Here is a 14,834-nt window from a genome sequence, read left to right on the forward strand (position 1 = left end):
GCGTTTTTCTCTATTGGGAATTCCAAGGCGCCGGGACCTGATGGTTTTTCCTCGGCCTTCTTCAAGAGTTCTTGGGATATTGTTGGGAAAGATGTTTGTTTGGCGGTTCATGAATTTTTCAGCAGAGGAAGTCTCCTTAAACAGGTAAACCACACTATTATTGCTCTTATTCCTAAAGTGACCAATATTGTGACTCCTAATGATTTTCGTCCCATCTCGTGCTGCAACACTTTATATAAATGCATTACCAAGATTATCTCGGTTCGTATGATGAAGGGGTTGGAGTCGTTAATTGATATCAATCAGTCTGCGTTTGTGCCTGGGCGTAGGATTTCTGATAATATCCTTTTGACCCAAGAGTTAATGCATAATTACCACACTAATACTGGTCCGCCTAGATGTGCTTTTAAAGTTGATATCCAGAAAGCTTATGATACGGTCAGTTGGGACTTCATTCGTGATATTCTTTTTGGGTATGGTTTCCACGATAAGATGATTCATTGGATAATGGAGTGCATAACCACTTCTTCTTTTTCGATAGCCGTTAATGGGAATTTACACGGGTTCTTTAGTGGTAAAAGAGGTCTGAGACAGGGTGATCCGATGTCCCCTTATATTTTCACGCTGATTATGCAAGCTCTCACGTTAATTTTGCATCGAAAGGTTCGTATTGAAGGCTCGTTCCGTTTTCATCATTGTTGTGATAAATTAAATATTATCAATATTTGCTTTGCGGATGATTTGTTCCTGTTTGCTCGAGGTGAGGTGAATTCTGCCAAAACTATTATGGGGGCTCTGAATGATTTCAAAGATATGTCCGGGCTTACTCCGAGTGTTCCGAAAAGTACCGCGTTTTTCTGTAATGTCCCGAACCGTGTTAAAAGTGGTATTTTGAAAATTATGCCCTTCGTTGAAGGAAGGCTCCCGGTTAAATACTTGGGGGTTCCTCTTATTTCCACAAGGTTAAATTACCGGGATTGTAAGAGGTTGCTGGATTGTATGGATAGTCGGATTGGAGATTGGAAGAATAAAACTTTATCTTTTGCGGGTAAAATGCAGCTGGTCAGGTCTGTTCTTTCGTCTTTATATATTTATTGGTCTGCTGTGTTTTCTCTCCCTTCTAGACTTATTGCTGACCTTGAGAAACGGATTAAAAACTTCCTTTGGGATTATGGTCAAAGTAAGGGAAAGCATAAAGTCTCTTGGGATATTGTGTGTCGGCCGAAATGTGAAGGTGGTTTGGGTATCCGGCGTATCCGGGATGTTAATAACTCTCTTCTGGTTTATCATATTTGGAGCTTAATCAATGTGCGTAACTCGTTGTGGGTTAAATGGATTTATGAGTATAAAATGAAGGGGCGAAATTTTTGGAGCTTGCAGATTCCTAACTCGTGTACGTGGGGGTGGAGGAAAATCCTTCAATTTCGTCCTCATATTAGACAATTTATATGGCATGAAATTGGTAATGGGAGATCTACTTCAGTTTGGTATGATAAATGGGATGATCATTGTCCTTTAATTGACTATATTAACCCAAGAGCTATTCATCGGGCTGGCTTGTCTTTAGAGACCTGTGTCAGTGATGTTGTTCATCATAATAACTGGGGTTGGCCGCCTGATTGGATTTTGAGGTATCCAATTCTTTCGAACTTAAAAGAAGTTAGCATTTGTCCGGATAAGAGGGACAAGATCGTGGTTTTAGATGAGAATGGGACTTCAATAAATTTCTCGACTTCTGGAATATGGCATCTTATTCGGAGACCGGCTGATAAGGTGTCTTGGGTGCATGTTGTTTGGTTCTCTCAATGTGTTCCAAAACACTCCTTTATGTTGTGGATTGTGCTTCATGATAGGTTGAGCACACAGAATCGTATTATGGGGTGGAAAATTGGTGGGTATCCAAATCATAACTTGTATTGCTGCCTTCTTTGTAATGGAGAGCCGGATTCTCGTAATCATCTCTTCTTTGAGTGTAAGTTCTCTTCTGAGGTTTGGAGTATTGTAAAAATGAAAGGGAAGTTTCAGGGGTGTAGGAATGGTTGGGCGAATATTCTTCAATATGTGTCTCATTTTGGAATGTCCAACACTATTGAAAATGTTGTTAATCGGCTGCTATTTGGGGCTTCGGTTTACGTTATTTGGAAGGAGCGAAACAACCGGCTTTTCAAGAGCTCTTTGAAGACTCCTAAGATTGTTGCGGACGAAATCATTAGGGGTACACGCCTAAAGCTTATGACTCTAAATTTCAAGAATTCTGAACGGGTTAATAGGGTTCTCGAGGATTGGCACTTTTCGCGGGGAGTTTCCCACCAAATTGATGATAATGGTTGATTTGTTTTTGTTTTGTTTATTTACTTGGTTCTTGTGTAAGCTTTAGCTGTGTTTACCAGTGTTTGGTGGTTTTGGTTTTGTTTACTCTTGTATGGCATGTCATACATGAGAACTAATATGGCACTCTGTCATATTACTTGTATTTTTTGGTTGTGTGGAATGCATTTTACCTGGTGAATCCCTTTACCCAAAAAAGAAGAAAATAGAAAGAGATAATTGCTTTAAAAGGAGGTGGGAGATCTCCAACCATAATGCCTCCCCCCCCCCCCCCCTTTTCTTTATTATATTATCATCTTATTTTCTTTAACACATAATACACATGTGTTTATAACTTTGTGACATGTAACATATTAACATGCCATAAGTTATAAGTAACATACTATTATCCCAAGTATTACATATAAATATGTTATTTAACCAACTTAAATATTATCATAATAAATCATCCATATAATTTATTACTTCCTCATGTGCAAATATTCAGAAATCCATTTTCTAAATATCGTAAGTGTTGATATTTTATTTGTTAGATAATATCTAAAATAAATATCGTGGTGTTTGTCTAGCTTGTTATTGGGTATGACCCGACTTGGATCATAACGTACTAGCCACATCAATTATAATGTGTGTCCTAGGCAGACTGATACCAACACTCTCCCACTTGCACAGGATACATAGAAAATTGATGCAAGTAGAAAATATCGCCTAACAACGGTTTACTACCCCTAATACGTATGAGAAGTGCCATTCAATAACATCATCCGATTCAAGTCCCTTACTTTAAAATGATTTAGGTGAATCTATCTATCCTTTTGCCTCAGATTTCATGTCAAATCCAGAGACACTGAGTGATCATACCTTTTGATTTAACTTAGCAGGCCTTAGACATCTTACTGTCAACGAATATGAGGGACAAATCCTCTCTCGACTACATACGTCTCTCACAATCACCTTGTACTACACTTGAGCTTAGCCTTATGTACTGTCATGTTTCAGAGCAGCGAAGAACTAAGTCAAAGTATAATATTTGGTGAATATACCCAATATGTATCTCAGGGGGGGAGGATACTATGATATTCAATTTTACACAAATTTACTTATGATCAATCACAAAGATTCCATGTAGTAACATTTGAGAGCGGGTCAGTCCAATATTTATATCCCATAAATATCTATGAACCTTGGTAGCAACTCCTTGCTCTATATTTATACCTTATGAATATCAACCAATCCAAGTTCATAATAGTCTTACCTTCATATTTGTTCCCACAAATATGACCGACTACAGACGTTTAAAATAATTAACTTATTCATGGATTTAAACATGCTAAAATGGAACATAACTCAAAATGTAATAATCATAAACCATAATCATATGAATGAGTCAAAATAACAATTTTTCCGATATCCAAATAGAAAATCGATCAAATCCAATCACTAAAACTCGAAGTCCTATGGTGCAAGTATGACCTTCATGCTTCGGCCATTCAAGGAGCTTCGTGAGTGGATCCACAATGCTTCGGCCATTCAAGGAACTTTGCGAATACATATCTTTCCTTTTCAACTTCATCCCTTATGTAGTTGAATCTCCGCTGAATGTGCCTCGTCTTTTCATGTGCACAGGGTTTCTTGATTTGAGCAATCACACCCTCGCTGTCACAAAAGATATCTAGATGATCCTGAATGGTACGGACTACCCCTAGGTCGGCAAAAAACTTCTTTATCCATGCAGCTTCTTGAGCTGCCAATGAGGCGGCGATGTATTCCGATTCCAAGCGACTGCCCCACCATTCATAACGAAAACATATCCCGATTGTGATCGAGAATCATCTCGATCAGTTTGAAAACTCGCATCCGTGTAACCTTTTACAACGAGTTCCTCCTCACCATAACTGTATATTAGAAGCATATCCTTAGTCCTTATTAGATATTTCAGTATACACTTAACCTCCATCCAATGGCTACTTCCGGATTTTATTGGTATCTAGATGTAATGCTCAAAGCGCATGACACGTCCGGTATAGTGCATATCATTGCATACATTATGGATCCTATAGCCGATGCATATGGGATTCCTTTCATTTTCTCTTGCTCATCCTTTAAGCTTGGACATTGAGACGTACTCAATATCGTTCCACTTTAAATAGGTACCAAACCTTTCTTAGAGTTCTCCATCTTGAACATTTCAAGATTTTATAAATGTATGCACTTTGGTTTAAACCTATCAACCGCATTGATCTATCCCTATAAATATTTATTCCCAAAATATAGGTGGCTTGACCCAGATCCTTGATGGAAAAACTACTCCCAAGCCAGGCTTTTACACCTCCATTGTTGGAATGTCATTTCCAAATAGTAGTATATCATCAACATACAATACTAAGAAAGTAATGATGCTCCCACTAGCTTTCTTATACACACAAGCCTCATCAGCGTTCTTGATGAATCCAAATTTCTTAACATCTTCATCAAAACGGTGATTCCAACTTCTAGATGCTTGTTTCAATCCATATATTTATTTCTTTAACTTGCATACTTTATTAGGATGTTGTGGATCAATAAAACCTTCGAGCTGAACCATATAGACATCTTCTTGAAGATGTCCATTTAGAAACGCGATTTTTACATCTATTTGCCAAATCTCATAGTCATAATATGCGGTTATGGAAAATAATATACTAATTGACTTTAGCATTGCCACGGGCGAAAAGGTTTCATCATAATCAACCCCTTGAGTTTGAGTAAAACCTTTTGCTACAAGTCTTGCTTTGTAAGTATCCAAGTTTCCATGCATATCGGCTTTCTTATTGAAAACCCACTTACTTCCAACCGGTTTGGAGTTAAGAGGTGGTACAACCAAATCCCATACTTGGTTGTCATGCATGGATTACATATCAACATCCATGGCCTCAGCCATTGACAACAATCGGATTGTAACATTGCATCATGGAATGTGGTGGGTTCATCCGAATCTACCACATAGCATCCAACCATGAAAAATCCATATCTTTGGGGTGGATTACTAATTCTACCAGATTTTTGAACGTTTTGTGTGTCTTGATCAACCATTTGATCATTCTCAACAACCTCTTAACCTCTTGTTGATTGCTAGTATAACCAAACGTGTATCGGCTTGTAGTTCTCGATCCTCCTTGAGTTCCATCGTTCTACTAGTTCCTTCCATAAGGAACTTAGTTTCCAAGAACTCTGTCTATCGAGAAGTGAACACCTTTTGCTCGGTTGGGTTGTAGAAATAATATCCCATAAAGTCTTTGGGATATCCTACAAAGATACACTTAGTGGATCGGCTTTCTAATTCGTTTTAGGTGTTGGGCTTGACATAAGCCTCACAACCCCATACCTTTAAATATGATAATGATGGAACCCTTTCATGCCATATTTCAAAAGGTATCTTGTCCGCTTTCTTGGTTGAGGCCATATTTAGAATACGGGCCACGGAGAGCAATGCAAAACCCCAAAATGATAGAGGCAATGTGCATCTATCCATCATAGATCGAATCATATCAAATAGAGTTCGATTTCTCCTTTCGGACACACCATTATGTTGTGGTGTTCCCTGGTGGAGTGAGTTGTGAGATGATCCCACTACTCCTAAGATGATCTTGAAAAGCATCACTAAGGTATTCACCTACTCTAATTGAACGAAGTTCTTTGATGGTTTTATTGAGTTTATTTTCTACTTCATTTTGGAAGACATTGAACATTTCAAAAGATTCATCTTTGTGTCTTAACAAGTACACATGCCCATAATGACTATAATCGTCGATAAAGATAATGAAGTATCTTTCACCATTCCTTGTCATTGCCTTAAAGAACCGCATACATCCGAATGTATGATACCTAATAAGTCTTTTGTCCTTTCGTTAGTTCCACTAAACGGTTCCTTGGTCATTTTTCCTTGTAAACAAGATTCACACTTATCAAATGAATCATCTTCATTTGTTTCCAAAAGACCATTCTTTAGAAGTGTATGTATGCGATCTTTGTTTATGTGACCAAGGCGACATGCCAAAGATAAGTCTTACTCAAATCCATTTTGAGTTTCTTGGTGCTTGATTGGTAAAACGTGTTATCAAAGGATGTGTTATCATGAACTAATTCATAAATGCCATTAGACAGCATTTCTTCAAAATAAAAACACATCATTCATGAAAACACAAATACAATTGTCTACAAACTTCAAATCATAACCACATTGTCTTAAAAGAGAAACGGAGATAATATTCCTAGTCAAACTAAGAGAATACAATATGTTTTGCTCTGTGGAAGCTTCAAAATGCAGTCTCCTTGGGCTTCGACATCAACTTTTGCTCTGTGCCCATGAAGAGACTTGTATATCCTTTCTTGAAATGTTTATTTCTTTTGAACTCCTGCAACAAATTGCATATATGAGTTCCACATACGGTATCTAATATCCATGTGTTAGAAGAAATAACATTAAGATCAATATGGATCATGAAAGTTGTACCCGAGGTTTGCTCCGCATTCCTCTTGTCCTTCAACTCTTTGAGATAGGTTGGACAATTCCTCATCCAATGTCCCATCTCACCACAACCAAAGCACTGGTCCTCCGAGCTAACCTTTAGCTTCTTCTCCTTTGGTTTGGGTGGTTCCTCTTTAGTCTTCCCTTTGAACTTACCCTTGATGTGTCCCTTACCTTTAGCAACATTTGCCTTAGGTCCCGGGTAATGCCTCTTCTTATTGCCACCTTCATTGATCGTGAGAACCGGTAATACCTTTTTACCCATTTTCGCTTCGGCCAGTTTGAGCAGTGTGTGAAGCTCACCAATGCTCTTGTCCCATCCATTCATGTTAAAGTTCATGACAAAAGTCTCAAATCTTTTGGTTAGGCCATTGAGGATCATAACTATGGCTAACTCTTTTGAGACGGGACAAGTTAGCCATTCAATTCAATCAATGTGGCTTTTCATCTTAAGCACATAATATGAAACTGATTGGGTTTCTTCCATACGACATGCATGAAGCGCTCGAACCATTTCGAAGTGTTCCACCCTATCTTGAGTAATGAACATTTCCTTTAGTTGGGTGATCATGTCATATTCCCCATGATTTTCAAAATCCTTTGAATCTCGGGAATCATAGTTCCCAACATGAGGCAAGAAACTTGCACCGAATCCTCGATTTATTTCAACCAATCGTTATAGGAATCAAAATCGTCAATGTTAGGTTTTTTAGGAATAGGATCGTCGAATATGTAGGATTTCTTTTCTTGCTTGAGAATGATTCTCAAGTTTCGATACCAATCCATAAAATTGTTGTAGTTAAGACGATCCTTATCGATTATGGCTCTTAGTGATAGGTTATGCACGGGTTGGATAATTGTGTTAGGTGGATTGTTGATTGCGGCCATCTACATAATTTAACAAAACTCAATTTTAGTATTTTCTATATCATTAATCAATTTTAATCGTTAATACCCTTTTTATATATCCAAGACAATTAATGATTAAAATCTAGAACCCAACGTTACATTCAAATAGTAGTTAGGTGACCTTTATCCAATTCAAATTAACAAGGTAGTCAACGTTTGACGATTGCAACCATTTGCAACTTCTAGCTTTACGGGATCGGTTAAACATCTTTATGGTTAGTTGGCATGTTTAATCCCATCAACACCATTGTACGACATGCTTCGGTGACCCTATTCTCATAGTTTCCAAATCAAGTCGTCCTACTTACACACACGTGTGAATTTACACATACAAGTGATTAGGTGACCTTTATCCCACAAATATGGCAAACCTACCTCAAACTAATAAGTTTCCTCCAATGTGGTTAGGTAACCTTTATCCCACATCGAGTTCCCAAGAGATTCGAGTGTGGTACAAGAGGATGGTGTTAGACTTGTTTTAAAAGGGATTTAGGTTTTCTAAATTCTAAATTGGAAAACTATTTATGTACCTTGCATTTGCATGCATTCAGATGTATGGTACTTTGTTGAAAACTCATTTTCAAAGTTCCTTTTAATAAAAACCATTTTATTGTGAAATCATTAACCTTTAATAAAACCAATTTTTATTACCTAATGATTTCTAAGGAACCAGTTTTATGCAAGTTGTTGATTTTAAGATGTTAGCAATCCATATGCAAACTAAACAACTAAACATGCATAAATAAAACAACCACAAGTTCATAACCATAGACAACTAATCTTGACAACACTTGTTGACTGAAACAAGTGTGTCATAAGGTCTTTCCTAAGGGACAAAGTTGGCACATGGCTTGTGTTGGTGAACTCCCTCCTGACCCTGCATCCAAATGTCTCAAGTGCCCACATTGTGTTATGACTCTTCCACTTTATTTGGGCTCCCTTTTGGGCTCCAACTTCAGCTCCTAGCTTTCTTGGGTATGCAAGTTTGGGTTTTGATCATTGGGCTAAAATTCCATCTTGAACTATGAGGTCCATTAAGGCCCAAAACCAAAAATCCCTAATATTTTATGTATTTTCTTTTACAAAAAAATATATGTATCCTAATACATTTTTCTCTAGTAAAAGAAATACAACTAATCAGCCTAGTATTACATACCAATATGAAATAAATAAATAGATTACAAACCCAAATAATTAAATATTACAACCATATTAAATAACCAAATAAATCACAACACAATCATCATCCAAACACAAGGTCATGGCTAGTTTATGAACATCCAAATATGCAAGTAATACAAATCCAAAATGGTTCCCCTTTTAATCCTTAGATTTTCGGTCAAGGTTAAACAAACCGAAAATTTTGGGTTTTGTCCAAACAAAATAACCAATCATCCAAATGACTTAATTCTTCAAGATTACCACATGCATGTAACGTATAATCATGAAAAACAAGGGGTAACCAAAAGCTCCAAAACTTTGGCCATATGGTGAACCACACAATAAGCGGCTTTTGATGTCATGGTTGAGTTTTAATAATCAAAAGTCATATAACCCTAATTTATGTGAAAAATGCAGCGGATAACATAGGTTTAAATCTTGTTATTTAGATTAATATAAAACCAATTTTATATATAAAAACCAAGCCCCAGATCCATATACGAAATTACATACTTACCAATATAAACAACCATAGGGTGTTTATGTAATATACCTTCAAGAATCCAAGAAAATGAAGGAGATGATGATTTGAATAGCTAGTCTTCAAGATAGAAGAACCTCAAGCTTGTATACCCTTCAAGCCACCAACAAACACCCTTGTTATTCTAGGATTTGTTTACACTTGATTAAGAAAAACCCTTTGCTCTTGTTCCTTCTCTTGGCCGATTTTAAAGAGAGAGAGAGATTCAAAAATGCATGTAATTTGAATGGGTTAGGTTTGTGTTGTACCAAGAAGAACATAGAGAGAGATAACTGGTTTAAAAGGAGGTGGGAGGTCTCTAACCATAATGCCCCCCCCCCCCTCTTTAATATATTATAATCTTATTTTCTTTTAACACATTATACATATGTGTTTATAACTTTGTGACATGTAACATATTAACATGTTATAAGTTATATATAACACACTATTAACCCAAGTATTACATATTATATATATATATATATATATATATATATTATTTAACCAACTTAAAAAATATTATAATAAATCATCCATATATTTTATTAGTTCCACAAGTGCAAATATTTAGAAACTCATTTTCTAAATATCGTAAGTGTTAATATTTGTTTGTTAGATCAATCATATCTAAAATATATATCGTGGTGTTTGTCTAGCTTGTTATTGGGTATGACCCGACTTGGATCATAACGTACTACCCACATCAATTATAATATGTGTCTTGGGTAGACCGATTCTAACACTATAATCGAATAATTACAATCTATTGCTCCCCCTCAACTTTAGCTCATCATTCACACTGAATTTTATATTACGAAAGTACACGATTCAGGTGAGTTTTGTGATGTGAAAAGTGTTAATGAAAATGAGAGTCTCATTTTCATTCTATACAAGTGTACAGTTACTGATGAGCTAAATGTGATAGTGACAACTAACAAAAATAGTTGCAAACTGATGATGAACTAAATACAAACAATTGTCTATAGAGAATCCTATGCTAGCTACTGATCTTTGTTCTAACAACTGATGTTTGAGTCATTAGTTGTTTATCTTCAGCAGTTGGAAGCTTCTATAGTTTGTAAAACAGTTGTTGACACTTTAGTTCTTTGATGTCAGCAGTTTGCATTGTCAGCAGTTTAGAGCAACAGAAAACAAAACATCATAATGGAGAAAAACTTATGCTTTTGGCCATAAGTTGTTTGGTTATTGGTCACCAGTTCTTTGCCAGGTTCAACAATATCCCCCTGAACTAATGATGTCAAAACCATTTATTTCTTTTGCTCCATTGTCATATTTTGATAGTCTCCTTTGGGTTGTGTCTTTGATAAACTTGAGAAACTCAGTGCCCAGACTATCATCATCTTCCATCCCCAATGGAAGGTCTATCGAACAGTTCACCATTATATGAAATCACTATATTTACCATCATCATGTTTCATAAATTTACCAACTCAGTGCCCAGACTATAATCATTTTCCATTTCATTCAAAAAAAAAGTGTGGGAGAAATAGTGAGTTGGTAAATATATTAAATCAGTATTGAATCTATAGTTATAATCCTTGTAATTTATAGGTATGAAAAACTATATATAAATAATTTGATGAAGTGAAGTTTTTTTTTCTTATTTATCTTTTCCTTAAAAGCTAAGAAGTTATAGTAACTCTAATATGATTGCTTTTATTGTAAATTTTATATATAAGTAATTTGATGAAATGAAGTTTTTTTTCTTATTTATCTTTTCCTTCAAAGCTAAGAACTCTAATATGATTGCTTTTATTGTAAATTTTGACATTTATGCACAAACAGAAACACGAACACAAAGATATAAAAAGAAATAATAAATGAAAATGCTCTAAGATATTAAGCCAAGTCCTTGCTCAAGCAAATTTTGTGCCAAGATTTGGTTTGCAGCTTCTGATGGATGAACTCCATCCCAAAACACATACCCTGTTGCATTTGAACATGTACCAACTGACCTTGCATTACAAAACAATGAAGTCTCAACTATCCCTGTTCCACAACATCCCCTCCTTGACTCAAAAAAACCTACACATAATGGAATCGATCAATCATCAAAACAAAAATATCGACTTTTAACTAAAAAATATCTAAGAATATAGCTAGCAGTTGAAAGTGTCAAATGTTTGTACCGTTTTAAAAGCTTCTATTTCTAACGCATAGAAAGTTGTCAATCGTTGTATTCGAACACCGTGATTTAATTATGTTAACTGGAAATACATTGTCTTTTTAGGTTTTTAATCTTTTATAACCCGCATTTATTATATTACACCATACTATATATTATACCATTAACAATAAATAACTAATATCTTAATTCTGGAACAAAGATTGCCGACAACACCACTACAGCTGCCTATAACCAGGTATCGTTAGTAATGCCAACGACGCCGCCCCACTGTCTTCCTCCACCATAGGTAAACCCCTCCCCCCCCCCCCCCCCATTACTAATCTTGCCACCAATCTGTCATTTCTCCACCTCTCTAATGTCGTCTTAATGATTAACTCTCGAACTCGAAGCTATCTCTGTTGAATTTCCAATAATTTTAAATAGAAACAATTTCATATGCTAATCCATTAATTTATTTATTTATTGTTAATGTTATTTTTATATCTTATTAGGCTTAAGTTGGTCATTTTGACCTCTATGTCCCTCTTTTAGTGTCATGATTTGAAAAACATAAAGTAAAGGTATTGAATGATTTTGCTTACCAAATGAAAATAATGCTTTTGTAAATTGGGGTCCATCAAAATTGTTTATTAATGCTAGTTGTGTGTGTTTAAGAGTAAACTTAGAATTGACTAATAAATTTTGAAATTGGACATTTATAATGGACACTTTTGATGGGACGGATGAAGTATATTTTAGTGGTGTTAGTGACTTGAAATATGACAAGAAAATGAATTCCTGAAAATGGAAATGTCTAATAAATATTTTTAGACGGGAAGAGAAAGTGGCAAACCATAGGATAAAAAATGATAGTTTACTTTTTATAGCTGCTATATAGCTAACCCATACCAAAAGATAACATGTTTCATGAGTAGTCAAGTATAAAAAACGTTAGTACCGTAATCTGAAGGCTTTGTTATAAGATGAAGAAGAGGATGATAGATGTCGAAGACCACAAGTTTTAGGTCCGGATATTTGGCCAGTAGATTTTGAGACGTGGCGTTTAGTTTGTTGTTAAACATGATAACGTCCCGGTTTATCCTGTGTATGCACTCATTGCTTCCCGAACCAAATAGCGTGATGGCTGCGGGCAAACATCCGGCTGGTGGTAACGTAGTTACTCCTATTCTTCTTACTCCTAAATTATAAAGCTTCTACGCGTACATAAATTACGTATATATCAGCATATAATTTATGTGTCATGTATACAACTAGTATAACTTAAGTTTGATTCAAAATTACCTCCACGAAGGCGTAATATGATTTCAAAAGAATGTCTGCAATCCTTAAAGGTGTATACAATTTCCTCAAAACCGGATTGATGTAGTAGTTCTGAAGGAAATCACTGCTTCCCGCACCTAAAATGTGAATTCCGCCAGAAAATATGGCCTTTGCGCTCTCGTTTCCGACCATACTGACCACTTGCTTTTGCCACTCCTGGTAATAGGATACCTGTCGTCGTAAAGAAACCGCTTTCTGCCACAAACATATATATATAGTTTAAATTATATATTGGTACCCAAAGTGCATTTAAATTAGCAAGATATTTATTATTACATATAGTCGAGCTGTCTGGTATGCATAACCAGAACCTGCGGAGGCAAAGTTGGCGCCACCAAGAAGACGGGTTTTGTTCGTTGTACTAAGATACGGTGGTGGATATGTTTCAAAACCCAAGAATTCAGCTGTTTATAACATAGTATAGGAAACTGTTAAAAACTAATGATCAACACCAAGACCATGCATTTATGTTGTTTTTTTTTTGTCATAAATTTATTTACCAGTATAATCTGCTGCCAATTTTCCATTGCAAAACCTACCCGTAGGTTTATGAGTTACGAAATCTCTTCCATAAGGAAGGAAGTTTGCTCGGAACAAAGTGTTAAAATGATTGTTGTTTCCTGCGTCCATTGTAGAGTCCCCGAAGATACATAATGCCGGAACAATTGGTTCGCCATTGATCAATACCACAAAAGAAAATAAAGCTAAGAAATACATGATCATTTCTCTTTTCCCCCAAAACAATCAATCAATTTGTAACAAACTCATTTTCTTTTATGTCGGGATAATGTTTTGTATCTAGTAACCAGAAAGTGAAAATAATATTGCATTTCTCTAAACGAATGAAACAAGTAAATTAAGTTGTCCGAGATTGTTATATATTCATGTTAATTATTTTATTAATAACTTTAATATTTAATATTAGGGGTCAAGTTATTCTATAAAGGGAAACAATAATGAAAAGGATGAGAATTGTATTTGTACTCACACAAAAAAAAAACCTTTGTTTGGTGGTTTTGGTTTTGTTTACTCTTGTATGGCATGTCATACATGAGAACTAATATGGCACTTTGGCATATTACTTGTTCTTTGTTGGTTGTGTGGAATGAATTTAACCGGGTAAAACCCTTTACCCAAAAAAAAAAAAAAAAAAAAAAACCTATAAAAAAAATTAATAAAAAAATCATAACTCAAAATTTAATAAAAAAACGAAAAAAGTAAAAGCACAAAAATGTTTCCCCCGTCTTTCTGTTTATCATTGTGAAAAAAGTCGTGTGTTTTTGTTTATCATTGTGTTTTGGGTTTGTTTTCGTAATTGATTGTGTCTTTTTCCCTTGACATTGTGTCATTTTTTCTTTATATTGTATTATATTACTCAACATTGAGCTATATTTTGTTCAGCATTGCGTTATATTTTGTGATCTATTTTGTCTTTTTTAGTTATAATTGTGTCTTTTGTTCATTTTCGTCATTGTGTCTTTTTGTTATTTTTTTATTTTTTCGTCATTTTTTGTTATTATTTTTTGAACGGGATCGATGGCGGAAACATTTTTAGTTTTTTAAATTTTTTCATTTTTTATTTATATTTTGAGTTATGATTTTTTTATTATTTTTTAAATTTCTTTTTAAAGAGTTTTTTGTGTGGTTACAAATCCTTCTCACACTTCTCATTTATGTCTCCCTTTGTATTTTAACTTTACCATTTAATATTAATGTACTAATGAATTTTACTAAAACATTATGCCATTAACATAATATATGAAATTAAATCGTCTCATGTATAAAACTATTTAAAGGTCTACATTAGTGTGATATATTTCAGAGATCTAGGAAACTATAAAAATTATCCGGAAATAGCATGTAACGCTTAATTTTCAAATCATAATTTGGCTTTAAGAACTTTGTATAGAAGTTTTTTTTTCGAAACGACCAACTAA

At 35.0% G+C, this 14,834-nt stretch overlaps 1 protein-coding gene across 1 annotated transcript; it reads right to left on the minus strand.

The window, feature by feature from the left end:
- Window positions 1-11,200: 11,200 nt before the first annotated feature.
- On the minus strand, window positions 11,201-13,635 carry LOC143622041 (GDSL esterase/lipase At5g03820-like; the record flags this gene model as incomplete). Its single annotated transcript, XM_077093293.1, has 5 exons — window positions 11,201-11,474; window positions 12,515-12,770; window positions 12,859-13,092; window positions 13,174-13,301; window positions 13,398-13,635. Coding segments are annotated over 5 exons (1,050 nt in total), but the record flags the coding sequence as incomplete, so codon positions are not given.
- Between the last annotated feature and the right edge of the window lie 1,199 nt (window positions 13,636-14,834).

This window comes from Bidens hawaiensis, unplaced genomic scaffold (assembly GCF_021521415.1).
Source record: "Bidens hawaiensis isolate Kalapana, Puna unplaced genomic scaffold, B.hawaiensis_p1.1 tig00003015_1, whole genome shotgun sequence".
Classification (NCBI taxonomy): Eukaryota; Viridiplantae; Streptophyta; class Magnoliopsida; order Asterales; family Asteraceae; genus Bidens; species Bidens hawaiensis.